Genomic DNA, 15,606 nt, shown 5'->3' on the forward strand with positions numbered 1-15,606 from the left:
GTGAATGCGTATTGTATCGATGGAACATTCCCAAACCGTGCAAGAACTTTAGCTAAAACGAACAGACCTAATAACATAGATACTCGCCTTAATGGAAACGCCAGAGAGAATGTACTTAAAGCTCGTCTTCCCGCCAAATTTCCATCACACTTGTTTATAATATCAGCTTCACTTTTCGTATTATTCACTTCAGTTTATTGTACTTTTCTGGATATATATATACATAACGTGTTGTATTATAATTTATTGATGAAATGGATGCTGCTCCTCAACAAGCTATTTTAGCACGTGTGCGAGATGAGGTTGGCGTCAAGTGTCAAAAATTGTTTCAAGATTTTCTGGAAAGGTAATTTCTCATATAGGTTGAATATCTTTCATATCATAAATGATATAAATTTTAGGATATATTTTCAACTTAATTTAACTTGGATTAAAGCTGAAAATTAATAATTAATTCTCTCTTTATTGATCGTTTTTCTATCACAGATTTAAGGAATTTGAGGTTGTTAAATACCTGGAGCCAGCTAAAGAACTTATCAGTCCAGAACGATGTACACTGGAGGTGTCTTTCGATGATACAGAAGCATATAATCAAATGCTTGCTACAACTATAATTGAGGAATATTACAGGTTTATAATTATATGTTTATAATCAGTAATTACTATCTTTTTTTATTTATGAGAAATAGAAATAAAAATTTTCTTGTTGTAGAGTATATCCATATTTATGTCAAGCCGTAAGCAACTTTGTTAAAGATGTGGGAAATTTACCAAAAGATAAGGAATGTTATGTCAGTTTTACTGACGTACCTATTAGGCATAAATTAAGAGAATTAAACACATCACTGTTTGGCACTTTGACTCGTATATCTGGACAAGTGGTACGAACCCATCCTGTTCATCCAGAATTAGTTCTTGGTACATTTATTTGTATGGACTGTAATGCGTATATTAAAAATGTAGAGCAGCAATTTAAGGTATATATAAAAAAATAAATAAATATGAAGATTTAAATATATTTATATTATATGTATAAAACATATCTGAATCAACACATCTTTGATTCAATTATTTTCAATTTTCATTGTTTTCAGTTTACAAATCCAACAATCTGTTCTAATCCAGTTTGTAGCAACAGACGCCGTTTTCTCTTGGATGTAGATAATTCAATATTTGTTGACTTTCAAAAAGTGAGAATTCAAGAAACGCAAGCTGAACTTCCTCGAGGTTCTATACCTCGCTCTCTTGAAATTATTCTGAGATCTGAGATAGTTGAGACAGTGCAAGCTGGTGACAGGTAGGTTTAAAAATACAAAATTTTAATGTATGCAAAATTAAAATTGAGACCTAATAAAATCATTCATATTTTTGCAGATATGATTTCACTGGAACTCTTATAGTGGTACCAGACGTAGGAGCATTAGCTTTGCCAAGTGCTAAGGCTGAAATTGGACCAAGAACCAGGAATAATGAGCAGAGGGAAGGTGTAACTGGTCTTAAGGCGCTTGGTGTTAGAGAACTGACATATAAAATGGCATTTCTTGCCTGCAGCGTTACTAATACGAGTGCAAGGGTAAACAAAAGCAAACACATGAAATAAAATATATATCTATGTTTTAAGAAAAATAATATATATTTGATTGATCTTATATTGTTTCAGTTCGGAGGTACAGATGCAATGGAAGAAATTTCGCAAGAAGCGATGAAGAAACGGATGACAGAAGCAGAGTGGAATCGCATCTATGAAATGAGTCGCGATAGAAATTTATACAAAAACATAGTTTCTAGCCTCTTTCCCGCTATACATGGCAATGACGAAATTAAGAAGGGAATTACACTGATGTTTTTTGGCGGTGTAGCAAAAACTACAGAGGAGGGCACGTCGCTGAGAGGAGATATCAATGTTTGCATTGTCGGCGATCCCAGTACCGCCAAATCCCAATTCCTCAAATGTGTATCCGATCTTTCGCCCAGAGCAGTTTACACGTCTGGAAAGGCATCAAGCGCAGCTGGTTTAACGGCTGCAGTTGTACGAGATGAAGAATCTTCGGATTTTGTCATAGAAGCTGGGGCGTTGATGCTCGCGGATCATGGTATCTGCTGCATTGATGAATTCGATAAAATGGATCCAAAGGATCAAGTCGCGATTCACGAAGCTATGGAACAACAGACAATTTCAATAACTAAGGTATTTCAAGTTTACATAATATACAAGAAACTTTGATTTATTAGATTCCACGTTTCTAGGCTGGTGTAAGAGCAACTTTAAATGCTCGAACTTCTATACTAGCAGCAGCAAACCCTATCGGTGGACGATATGATAGGAGAAAATCATTGCAGCAGAATGTACAATTAACCGCACCTATTATGTCAAGATTTGATTTATTCTTTGTGGTGCTGGATGAATGTAACGAAATTGTTGATAACGCAATTGCCAAAAGAATTATAGATTTACATTGTGATAACTTGAATGATCTTCAAGTGGTATACCAACAAGATGAGATTATCAGATATATCAATTTTGCTAAACAATTTAAACCCATTTTAAGTCAGGTAAGATACATTGGAGTAAATTATTTGGCGATATCAAAAGTTACATTAAGCTAATTTTGTTCTATTTTTAGGAAGCTGCTGAGCTTTTAGTCGAAAATTACACAGTTCTCAGACAAAGAACAGGTAGTGGAAGCGGCAAATGGAGGGTCACTGTGAGGCAATTAGAGAGCATGATTAGATTGTCTGAAGCATTGGCGAAAATAGAATGTATGGACGAAGTAACAGTGAAGCATGTGAAAGAAGCGAAACGATTGTTACAGAAAAGTATAATTACGGTAGAACAGCCTGATATAGATCTCGAAGAAGGCATGAACAATGAAAACTTAGGTATGGATATTGATGAGCCACCACCACTCATGGCAGCATTTAACGCAGGAGGTGGTGATGCACCACCCTCAACACGTACGTCTGCATAGTTCTTTTACTGTACATAACGCAGGTGACATACTCATTACATATATTTAAGTTAATATTTACTTTTATTAATTGATTAGCGTCTAACGGAACGTCGCACGAACCTCCAAAGAAAAAATTAACTATGACCTTTGAAGAATATAAAAATTTATCGAATATGCTGGTTCTTCATATGAGAAGCGTGGAAGAGAGCGAAGGTATTTTTATTATATTGAAATAAGAATCACTATTACCACACTTTGTATATACACTTTGTATACCCTATAACATCTGTTAAATTAATATTTTTTAATAGATGACACTAGAGGTGGCATACGGAAATCCGAATTAATTGCTTGGTATCTTGATCAAATACCAGATCAACTAGAGTCAGAAAAAGAGTTACTAGATCAGAAAAACTTTATTGAAAAGATTATTGATAGACTAACATACCATGTATGTATCAATATTTTCATATATTTTATAGCTGATATATTTATACTTTATAATAATTTATTGTAAAATTTTATTTTTAGGATCAAATTATAATACCTTTAACAACGACCAGCTTAAGCAATAGAGATGAAGATGAGAATCCTTTACTTGTTGTTCATCCTAATTATGTCATGGATATGTAATTTTAAGAATTGATGTGCCTAGATAAAAAAAACGTTTATTATTTTATAAAGAAAGCATATGTTTTAAAAATATTATTTTATCTTATATATGTATGTAATGTATTAATATTATATTTTTTTACCTGAATTCTGTAAATGTTATAAACTTTACAGAATTATAGTATTTTCAACTACTGTGACGATAATAAAAAATATTTTTAGCATCGATAAAGCGTTCATTCATTCCTTGTTATCTACTTAAACACTTTAATCTGGGAGGGTATTTAAATAACTTGTTTGCTATATCTTTGCCATATTTAACATTACTGACACCTGAAATAATTCAATCTAATTATGCCGAGATATGAACAATATCTTTTTTTAACAAGGATAGATCTGTTTTTTCATGGTGTCAAAATTAAAATAATAAATGTTGTTTATTTAAATACATACTTATTTATAAATCAGATACCATAAAATATACAGAGCAATCTCGTCTTGTATCTGTTTCAAGAATTCATTAATTAACATGGTTATAAGTCATAGTAATTAACGTATGACGATTTGCTATGATGCGTTAATTAACACACATTTCAAAGCTTGAAAACGAATCTGTTCTAGATTGAACGTTGAAATCAACAGCAGCTTCAGTAACTTCAATAAATTCGGATTATTTTAAGTACACCTACGATATCAAAGGAGATGTTTACAATACTTTATCTAATTTAAATATAAAGTTTATAAATATAATATGTACATTTTACATTTTTATTAAAAAGACAAAATTTACGAAATTTACAAAATCAATAATGAAAATTTGTAAATTATCTTGAAAATCTTTTATCACATTTGTAGCAATTTGTATTGAAGTTTAATTATTTGTAGCTTAACGATTGGTAAATTGATTGGCAAATTATTGCTTCTACACATTCATCAGTTTTAATGCGATGAAGATATATAGCACGTGCTTTATCGCTGTTTAAATGTACACAAAGTAATAAAGTATGTAACAAATGTCTTAACTGTTTATATAGAAGTGTTCTGTGCAGTAATTAGGAACGTCACTTTGCCATTTGATGTTGCACGATGTCTGTGCAAGAGGTACCGATAGCAAAATTGCGACAAGTGAGTATTATTTGAAGTTTAATATATTTAAGTGTGAAAATGTGAATTTCGCAATGACGTAAATCCATGATAGCGTAGATTATATCATATCTCTCCTGATAATTTCTGTTGTGCTGTAACTGTTTGTGCTTAATGATGTTATTTCAGTTATACGAAAAATATCCATAAAATATCATTATTTTTATATAAATATCAATATTAAATAAAATGAAAAATAAATTTATATTTCATAATTTATTTTTATTTTGAATATAAAATATCTTTTTAGTTAAAAACTTATCCTTTAGTTAAAAACATTTAAATTGCATGTTGTTTCTTACAAATCGTATTTTTTTAGTTGCAAATTTTAAAATTGGTTTAAAATTTGTAATAAAAGTGTGACATATATTGTTTATTAAACAAAATTTTCCTCTTATTAATAAAAGAATTTAATTTTTTTTATTGTGTGTGAAAGTTGTCATGTACATAAAAAATGTATGAAAGAGATGAAATAAATCAACAGGAAAAAACATGGGTAGCGTGCGTAGGCGACTTTGCGATTTTGAAGGAATTCTTTGCACATAAAAGACGGCGAATTTGGCACGCAGTGCAATTACTTGATGCTTTTCTACGTGGATTTGGACAGGTGAGTGATAAAACTGAACGTATTGTATATATATTATTTTTTATAATGTTACAATTCGCGTAACTTGTGGCTATTTTTGAATGAAAAGCTAATAGAAAGATAACTATATAATGTGATCGAATAACTTTTACTATTCTATTTGAATTTTATGTACTGAAAATAACTTAAATTGAGGATTGAAAAGTTTACATTATTGATAAATTTTTTTTTTATACGCATGACTTAATTCTAACTTTTATAAGTATTCTTTTGAGATAATTATGTATCTTTATCACAACATTTGAGGTATTATTATAATTGCATGAGATAAAGACACAGAAAGGAATACAAGAAAATTCTTTGTAATCCTTATTAATAAAAGAACAAAGAAATAATGTCTCATATTTTTACAAAAAAATTGCTTCATTATCATTAAAGCATGTTATATAGAAGTTTAAAGAATGTATATGAAAATCGAGTCTTATGAAAGTTGATTCTTCCAAAATGATTCTTTGAAAATGATTCTTCGCGATGAAAAGAATTCAGTATTAGCAATAAGATCGTTACCTTTTTATGCGTTACTGCTGAAATGTCACACAGGAATCGCCAGACATATCTTTAATTAACGTCAATTGGATTTAATTAACGTTGCAGATTGTTTTTGCGAATAATCCTCTCAGCGGGCTGTTGATAATAGTTACCTTGGCTGCGGTAGCACCAGGTACATTGGCGTTGTCTGCAGCCACCGCCGGCCTTGGCCTCTTACTGTCCGTGGTATGTTTTATTAATCATTAGTCGCAATGTCAAACGGTCTGTTCTTGCCAAAAAATGCAACTACACTTTTTGCCGCATTGCGCCCAAGAGACGGATGGCTTGTTTCTATTTCGCTATTCATACGCGACGATGCATCGTGACGAACGCTCGCTATCTCTTTTTCATCTCTTTCGGACCTAATGGACCGTTTGCGTGCACACGAGGAAAAATCACTGCAATGCGGCATCGCTTTTCATCTGACCCGAGGAAGAGTTCCAGCGTGGAATTCTCGTTACGATCTTAACACGATTTAAGGATCCTCTATTTTTTTGCAGCTCATACGAGAACCCGACAATATTGTAGAAAATGGATTAAGCGTCTTCAATCCTTTATTAGTTGGAGCGATATCGTATGCTCTGATACCGCAGATTTATGGAAGTTTCGATTCCTTCAGCTTTTTGCTTGTGCTCCTGGCGACGATACTCAGGTATATCTGATTATTTCATATTCTATGGAGTATTTAAAATATTATATTATTATATAATAATACGGATAAACCATAAATACGATACTTTAATTATAAATTCTATCGATTAAGTGAACTCGAAATATACCGCGAAAATGATAAACGATAAATACCCTCCCGGGAACAATGTTCGAATAAACACATAGCATCGGTATGCGTGTAAAATAATTCTGCATATAAATAATAAATTATTTATTTATAAATAACATCTTAATGGCGATACTGACATTTAATTAAGCTAAAATATACGCAAATTAATGTAAATTGATGATTATATTATGTTGTCAGAGAGAATAGCAGTTTGTATACATTGATACATAGTTGCACGCATAATAATAAGCTTTAAGCCAGAACTTATGAATTTACGGATAACGTTATGAGTTTAGACACCGAGTTAAACGTACAGAAACTAACGTTAAACACATCGTGACAGTCTCGATTTGAGATTTCGAGCAAGATATATGGAACAATTTGCGATGGTAGATTATGCGGCAAACTGGATTATCAGAGTTAGTCGGAGTTCACTTGTCATCCACATTGTGGCTGAGCAGTAACATTCGCAAATTTCAACAGCTCCTGTTAATGTTTTCCAGTGTTTATCTCTCGCGGTCCCTGAGAAGCGATAAATTCTTGTGCATAGCGTGGCCATTTAACTTGGTAGAATTTGCATTGATTTTCGCCCTCTCAACGCAGAATGGCGTGGACACGGTAGCTAAATCTGTGGAACCAATGTTTGAAATGGTAAAGCAATTTTACATACTTGATATATTTATTAGTTAGACATATGCATTATTATATAGAATTAAGTAGGTAAATTTTATTAAAAAGTTTTAATAAATTTTATTAAAAATTACTAATATTTTAAAAAATACTAATTTTAGATAAAACCAATAAATATGAAATGTTATAATTTTATATACAATAAAGACTAATGCTTTTTTATCTAAAGAAAATTAAAGCTAATATAATAAAAATCGTTTAATGATAATCTTCGTATTTCTCTGAAGCTGACAATGAATCTATTAAACTCATTTAATTGTAAAATTTTTGTCAAAATGATTCCATTTTTTTATATTACATTTGCAAATTTTATTTTTATTAAAATATACTTAATATTCATTCTTTTTTGTATACGAGTGTCATTTTAAGATCTTAATATTAATTAGTGTCTTTTAATTAGCATAAATTAAATGAGCTTTAATGAGATCTAGTGTCAATAATTGTATTACAAATTTTTTGGTGTCAACTCCGAGTTAAATATATGTACACACACACACACACACACGCGCGCGCGCGCACACACACAATTTAATAAGAAAGAAAGAGGAGAAACATAAGACTTATGAAACATACAAAAAACATTTTATTTCATATCCTCATTTAAAACAACAGCAAATAAATGATTGAGATAAAATCACAATTTTAGAGAGTATTGATCCCGAGCGAAAGTAAATTTAATGAGAATCGGGCGGAGACTTCGGCGCGAAATAAAATTCGCTTGGAAAAGCGCTCTCAGTATTCAGACCATACATATTTGACGTGCCTTCACGAGGGAGAATGCTATCCTCCGTGGATCGGAGCATGGCTTTTCTCCGTATTGATCAAACTCCAGCACGAACAACTCCGTCGACTATAACTTACCTCGGCTCGGATTTATTTCGTTCTAACTAGTCACTGGTTGTTTGTTTCAGTTAAATATTGGGCAAGTTTTCTTCGCATTTCTCTTTTTCGCAGCCTGTTTCACGTTAACAAACAGCTCTACAACAATGGAATATTTGAAAATATTGCTCAGTTGGGTGGTTCTCTTCACTTATATGTAAATATATTAACTTCTCATACATCTCATTGCCATTATTTTTGCCATCCACCAGGATCCTCGCGATAATGAGAAAAATTAACTTTGTACTCTCATAGACTTTACGCTCATGTACAGAAAATTTAATGGTAAATGAGGAAATTTGCAAAAATCGCAATTGAGTGTACTTCCTTTTTCATCTAAAAAGTGAAGTTTCTTCCTCATATTACAAAAATTTATGGCCGAACTGGATGCGCGCGTGGCGGAACATAAATTACTTCTCCGTGAGGCATATTTCATCATAAAATAGTTTGAACCTTCTCTACACACGTCGAATGACTGCCGCGTGTATTTCTCTATCATACGCAGGTTATTGTGCAAGACTTTCTCATTGTTTTCAGGACAATGCAACAAGTGAGACAACGACAACGGATGTCGCCGGATTCTACGAGCAGAATGCGACTAGCGTTTACATCGACTGGGGAATGGTAGAGTTTACTCATGTTCTACTTTTTGAAACTTTATATTCTTGACTTTGCATATATATTAGCATCTCGAGGGTCTTAAGAAGTACTACAAAGCTTCATTAGTTACACAGTTTCGTACGTCAGAACCTGTTTACTTTGCCAATTGTAAATATGCTTACATAATACATTATAGTCAAATCTTATTACGTATTAATCTTAACATATTTTAACAAACTTTTTGAAAACAATTTTTATCGTTTAATTTCTTTGCATTTCGCTACAATGAAAGCCATATATATTGATACAATGCTGTGATTGTAACGGATAATGTTGTACGTGCATACGTCAAGGCACAGCATTCTTTATATATTGATACAGTTACTTATAGATAGACGATACTTGTAACTTTAGATTTATTGAATATTGTTACAATATTGAGAAACATTTGTTGGAACAGAATCTCTTTTATAGCTACTCAGAATAACTGTATGTTTGTGAGACGTATAAAAATAAAATGGAAATAAATATATCCATATCTTCTGTTGCTCGAGGGAAATGTAAAAGGTATATAAATTGTGATATCAATCTATTACTTGTTCTCAAAGTTAAATCGTGTTTCAGATTGTACGAGGCAGCGTTGTCTCTGCATCACAGCTGTTCGGAGTCGATAATGTGATCGTTGGAGCTATCATGTACCTGGCAATACTAATATACTCGCCTGTAACAATCGCATTTTCGTATTTCGGCGCTCTTTGTGGAACATTCGCAGGTATTTAAATAATTGTTATACAATATTTATACACAAAAAGAGGTAGGAAAATATATGTACGATGAGAACGATTTTGTTGAAAGATCTAAAGTTTTACTGGATACAAATCTGAAATATGATTTTGCAATACAAATGTAAATAATCAATGTATCTTTGCCTGCTGAACACAAATCTGTTAATAAAATTTAGCTAGTATATCAATGTAAAAAAAAAAATGAGGCAAAAATGACGATTTTGAGGATTTCATATAGCATCGGTATTGAATTTTTCTTTAAATTTTATTATCCTACAAAAATATCAACTTTTAGCTTTAAAATGTTTTAATTCGTTTCGATATAATTTTTCAAGATATATCAATTTAAAAATAGTTCTTTTCCTATATGGACGTTTTAATGAACGTATTTAACAGGCAAAATTACATCGAAAATGATTATTTAGTTTATTAAAATGTACATAAAATATACATGTATATATTAAATTATATATTCGTATTGCAAAAAAGATCAAATTTTAGCGGACAATAATTTTGGAGTATCAATATAATTTTGTCAGAAACTGATTGTTAGAATATCAAAACTTTTTGCAATATGCTCATCATTTAGTTTCCAACAAAATTATTTTCAGAATTTTAAATTTTTCAGCGAAATCGTTCTTTATATGAGAAGAGGAGAAGAGGAGAGATGAGAGAATTGTTGACTTTGCACATTTTTAATATACGTTTAATGAAGCTTAGAGAGTGATTAAAATTCGCTGAGTCAATGCTTTCATGAAGGCAGGAAGGGGCTGAAAGCAAGAGCATTTGTTTTTAAATAAAAGCGTGAAGAGATAAATTATCGTTGTCATAAATTTTTCGTTAGGCCTGGAACTCGGAGCGGATAAACACAAAACCTACAGCGGAATGTGGGGGTACAACAGTCTCTTGACCGGAGCTGCTTTGGGTGGAAATCTGTTGGTACTAAATGGCCAAACGGCCGCCGCCACCATCATGGCGATTATTTACACTCCACTCCTGCAGTACGCCATAGAATCGATATTTGTAAAAGTGACTGAAGCCTCTCTTTCCTTCTACTCGATTAATTAATAATATTTTGCTCACTTTTAACATTTTATCGATATTTTAGATGCAGTTACCAGTGCTGTCGCTACCGTTTGTAATAGTGACTTCGTTATTTCTTAAATTGAGTGAAGGCAGAGAGGATCCAACGTTTCCGTGGCCTATATCGGTAACCTTCCCCGAGAAACAACGTTATTATTATGTCACACATCGTGCATTTCAAAAGGTACTTCTCCCAATTTCATATCCTCTCTCGCAGGCCTCTCTCTTTCGTCACACCTTAGATATAAAATATATTTTATATTCGCGATGATAGAAGTAAGGAATAAACGGCGTATTTTATCATCGCGGCTTATTTCAAATTCCGTCTTGCCTAAACCTGATTTGTGACTGAAACTTCTCCCTCGATAAGATGGCTCTCAGAACCCATCAAAACCACGCCCTACAAGGATGGAAATTGATTTCTGCCCTACTCTCGCCTTATGCGTAGATTGAATTGTCTACCTGACAAATCAGAACTCAAAAAAAAGAAATAGAATTATCGAATTTGATGTCATAATTATAATTAATAATAATCCAGTAAAAAGCTCGAAAAGCTGGAAGAGGCACATTGAAAAATTTATTACTAAAATTAAATATGGACGAAATGTATAATTATTATCTTTTTATTACAAATAATGTAAAATTAGACCATACATTATAAATTACATATTGAATAAATATGAACTTAAAATATGTTATTTAAATTTATGTATTATTATAGGAAGGTACTGCGGAAGAACTTGAGCTCGTCACTGGGAAAGAAAAGAGGCCAATCCCATCAAATAATTAACGGCCTTTTCTCTAAGTAATATATAATTATAATTTAGATTACAATAGTAGGCATTAATTTTAAACATTTTTCGTACCATCGTAATCATTTAAAATAATCTCTCATTTTTAAGTATTTATGTATGACTAACAGTCGATCATTTAACTTCATTGAACTTGCTGTGTATTTCTGACAATGGCCTTCAATTTAACTAACGTCAATCCAATAATTGAGTTTGCCATTTGTGTCTTAAAGGAATTATCCTTCTGCCAATTCGATTATGCGGAATAGATAAAATTATTCTTGCGAAATTTGCGAATATATAGGTCCTTCAAGCATCAACTATTGCTAAGAAATCAGATTTGTATTACGCAGATGGATGAAAGTTAGGTAAATGTAACTACTCTATTGCATCTTGTATAATATTCTTTATATAGATCAGCAAAGATATTTTAGTTTTAATATCTGACTATCAAATTATGTATTTCATGTCAAATACATTGGTAAATACAAACGGTTGATGGATTTTATTCTTAGACTACTATTTCTAATTTTAAACTTGCGACGTATCTCTCTAGTTTTATAAAGTGCTTCGATTATATTTTCATATTGTAATGCTCAATATTTAATTTCGTCTATCTTTCGATTTTATATTGAAGATGACCTTAATTGTGGTCGAAACGTTTATTGTTATTTATTATTGTTAATACTAATACATACAAGTTTTATACATTATTATACTGTGTCGGCTTACATTAGCTTGCATTTCTGCATGATTTATCAAAAATAATATGTTAAAATTTTTGGAAGCACAAGATGAAAAATTTATGAAAATAGATTGAGATACTTATAGAAAGTTATATATTATTACTGTAAAACATTCAAAAGTTATTAAATAAATTCAATAAAATTAATTTGGTAGAACAATTTCAATTTTTTAAAGAAAACATCTTAATTTTCAAACCATGCACGTACGCTCTCCTTTATATGCAGCTTGCGCTAATGTCTCAGGAACGTTCCTGATTCCACCATGATTCTTCGCCGCATTTCCAGATAATGGCGTACGTGCTAATCGTTTTATTTCACGTGGGCGATCCAGAACATAGGAGAGAACATGATACATGAAGGTTCTTCTTCTGGTGGAAAATGCTTTTTCGACGGGGTGCTTTTATTGAAGCGAGGAGCTACAGGTTGATCGATGAAATTTATTTCGACGCTTTGGCTGTCAAGGATCATAAATTCGATTTTCCGAAGAAGCAAAAACACCAAGGGAGTCATATGAAGCTCAATTGCTGTTATTGGATTTGATTCTGGATTTCAATTCTCACAGTCGCATGAAAGCAAGCTGTTGCGAAAAGTAAGACAAACAAAATTCAGCATATGAAGAAGAAATCCAATTGGAATTCTTCCAAAGCAGAAGAATAAGTAAATAGCGATAATCAACTTACGAAATTTGTCCCGAGGATGTTTTAACAAAAAAAAGGCCAGCCTGAGAGCCTTCCTCGACGCTGACCAATCTAATCAAACTAGCGAGGAAAGCGCTTTTCGTGCAGAAACTACCACAATTCGACCTCGTTCTTCAAGAAAGGGGAGCTGATAATGAAGAACAGTGGAGCGAGATTTCTGATTTCTTGTACGATCGTTACTTCTAACATTACTTTGGCATCATTTTTTTACTTTTAATTTATGATTTGATTTATGCAATCTTGGCATGCAGAGTTAGAAAGTTTTTTTACAAAGGTAATTCGATCGTTATGTTAACGTTTATTTCTCTGAAAAGTAACTCATTACTGATTTTAAAAAGAAATTTATTACCATTATCGTCTCTCAAAAATTACGGGTTATTATAATTTACGTTACTTTTTCACCAAAATTGGATAATCTTTTTCTTTAAAGTTCTTTAGAATTATCTATGATCGCTAATTGATTTTTAACACGAAATCTACAATACAATGATTATAATTAATCAATATGATCAAACATAATATTACTTTTTTTTAAAACTCGATTATACAGTAAAAGACATTTTTTATTCATATTAAAATATCCATGTTAAAATTTCTGAATTTTTAACGTATCCAAATGTTAATTTAACATAATATAATTATGTCATTTGAACATTTTGTATTAAATTAATATCTAACATTTTTTTAGTGTTAAAATAATGCAATTTATTAATAAGTGGAATTAACATCAAAAGAAGTATTTTAAACATAAAATAAATGAATAAAAATGTATTAATGTAACATATTATATAAATGCTAATTTTGTTGAAAAAATATACTTCTATAATTTGCTTATAAATTGTACCAATGTTATATTTTTTTGCATTAATTTTTACGTAATATTTGTGTTACTTTTTAATATATACATTTTGTATTAAAATAATAATAACACAAAAATTTAGATGGATCGTTTGGGATACCTAAATTTTATTAAATTTAACATAAATTTTCCAACTGTATATGTTCTACATATATGTATCGTACATATATAAAATAACGGTAAAAGTTATATTTGTTAAACGGTTATATTAGGTGTAATAAAAAGAAATCCATTATTTTTACATGAAATTGAATGGAAAAATAATGGATTTCTTTTTACTACATCTAATATTTGTTATCATTATAGCACCGAAAGTTTTCAGAAATATTTCAGAATATTTTAATTAAAAGGTGAAATATTTCATAAAAATTGCGAAATTGTCTGCAACATTTCGGAGACAATTCTGGAATAGCAAAATATCGGCGATTCTTGCACATAAAATCTTGTTGAAAGATTGATGAAAGATTGATTACAGAAAGAATCTGCAATCTTTTTGAAATATTAAAAAGGTTTCAGCTATTTCTATATAGTAACTACTATAAAAACGATATATTTAAATATATATTTGATTGATAGTTAAATAAATAAATAAATATTTAAATTTATTATGTCAACATGTAATAAATTTAAGTATTAATTTTAAATATATATTCAATATCATTTCTGATGTACTTAAAATTTTTTAAGAGTTTTGTGATCTGTTTACAAAATTTATTGAAATAAGTATTTCTCAAAAACAGTAATTATATCGCCAATTATTTTAATTAATTAATCATATTATATGTATACGAAATCACTATTAAAAATCACATCTGCAGATTCCACAATATCATTATTTATATACAAAAGTTTTTCGCAATTAAAGCAGAACAAGTCATTCATATACAAAAATTTCTCGCAATTAAAGTAGAACAAATGATAATAAGATCAAAATAATGTTAAACTGAATCGTGATTGATTAAAAAAATGACTTTCAGTAAACATTTTGAAGCCATTTTAATATTATAATGATTTTTTTTGTTCTGTTTAAATTGTTGTCTGTGTAATGTTTTTCAATTTATTGCATATGACAGATTTTAGAAACATTTCAGTTACAAAATTTCGTATGACATATTGCAAAAGCCTTTTAGAATTGTTGCATGTGAAAGGTTGAAACATTTCTGAAAGTTTTCTATAATAATCAGTGTTGTATGGGAATATAGCTGCGTTATTAACGTTAGAAATAAGAAAATGTAATGTTAGTATCCATTGGTTATTAAAAAAAATAATTGTAATGGCAACAATGTTTTAATTACATATAACGCGTTACTTCTTAACTCTGAATCATGGTTATTAATATTAAGAATATGTATATGTTACGATGTTGTTAAAATGTGGAATTTTACCTTTGTCTGGTACAGTGAGTATCACGATCTATCTTTATAACGTAACCCGTAACGCTGTTGCAGCAAGTAATAAAATGATTTATATCTCGATAAGCCCGGTTTAACACAGGGCCCAGATGCCTCCGTAAAGTCGGCTTTTCCTCTGCGAAACCTGTGTAATGGACATTTTCACATAGATAATTACACGATAGTACGTTAAAATTAATGCTGATAATTCTCGGTTTGCCGACGTGCAATTTGCCATTTTGGGAGTAATTAAAGATCAATCATTTTAATTTAGTATCATCGACTGACTTACTAATTGCAGGACAATGAATACGTGATACATCAATAATTAAACTATAAATTAAAGTTTAATTAAATTATAAAGTTTATGCGAAATTAAACTAATATTATTAATGATACATAAAATCTCTCTGTATTATTGAA

General features: G+C 30.7%; 2 protein-coding genes across 2 annotated transcripts; both read left to right on the top strand.

Moving 5' to 3' along the window:
• Positions 1–254: 254 nt before the first annotated feature.
• LOC105621999 (DNA replication licensing factor Mcm6) lies at positions 255–3,584 on the top strand. The gene is made up of 11 exons (XM_012203431.1): positions 255–346; positions 487–630; positions 713–977; positions 1,095–1,297; positions 1,375–1,573; positions 1,661–2,188; positions 2,248–2,553; positions 2,625–2,955; positions 3,048–3,164; positions 3,263–3,402; positions 3,483–3,584. The coding sequence occupies exons 1-11, from the start codon at positions 255–257 to the stop codon at positions 3,582–3,584; spliced, it is 2,427 nt and encodes an 808-aa protein (XP_012058821.1).
• A 1,065-nt stretch (positions 3,585–4,649) lies between these two features.
• Positions 4,650–11,488, top strand: LOC105622000 (urea transporter 1-like). The gene is made up of 10 exons (XM_012203432.1): positions 4,650–4,688; positions 5,191–5,313; positions 5,947–6,066; positions 6,381–6,532; positions 7,165–7,312; positions 8,768–8,854; positions 9,455–9,602; positions 10,460–10,644; positions 10,724–10,882; positions 11,420–11,488. Exons 1-10 carry the CDS (start codon positions 4,650–4,652, stop codon positions 11,486–11,488), a joined length of 1,230 nt encoding a protein of 409 aa, XP_012058822.1.
• Positions 11,489–15,606: the final 4,118 nt, after the last annotated feature.

Source organism: Atta cephalotes (assembly GCF_000143395.1).
Source record: "Atta cephalotes unplaced genomic scaffold scaffold00039, whole genome shotgun sequence".
In the NCBI taxonomy this organism is placed as follows: domain Eukaryota; kingdom Metazoa; phylum Arthropoda; class Insecta; order Hymenoptera; family Formicidae; genus Atta; species Atta cephalotes.

Coding starts and splice junctions, on each gene's coding strand:
- LOC105621999 (XM_012203431.1), top strand. CDS start 255: ATGGATGCTGCTCCTCAACAAGCTATTTTAGCACGTGTGCGAGATGAG. Junction 347..486: donor TTTCAAGATTTTCTGGAAAG/GTAATTTCTCAT, acceptor TTTCTATCACAG/ATTTAAGGAATTTGAGGTTG. Junction 3,403..3,482: donor TTGATAGACTAACATACCAT/GTATGTATCAAT, acceptor TTTTATTTTTAG/GATCAAATTATAATACCTTT.
- LOC105622000 (XM_012203432.1), top strand. CDS start 4,650: ATGTCTGTGCAAGAGGTACCGATAGCAAAATTGCGACAA. Junction 4,689..5,190: donor CGATAGCAAAATTGCGACAA/GTGAGTATTATT, acceptor ATAAATCAACAG/GAAAAAACATGGGTAGCGTG. Junction 6,067..6,380: donor TTGGCCTCTTACTGTCCGTG/GTATGTTTTATT, acceptor ATTTTTTTGCAG/CTCATACGAGAACCCGACAA.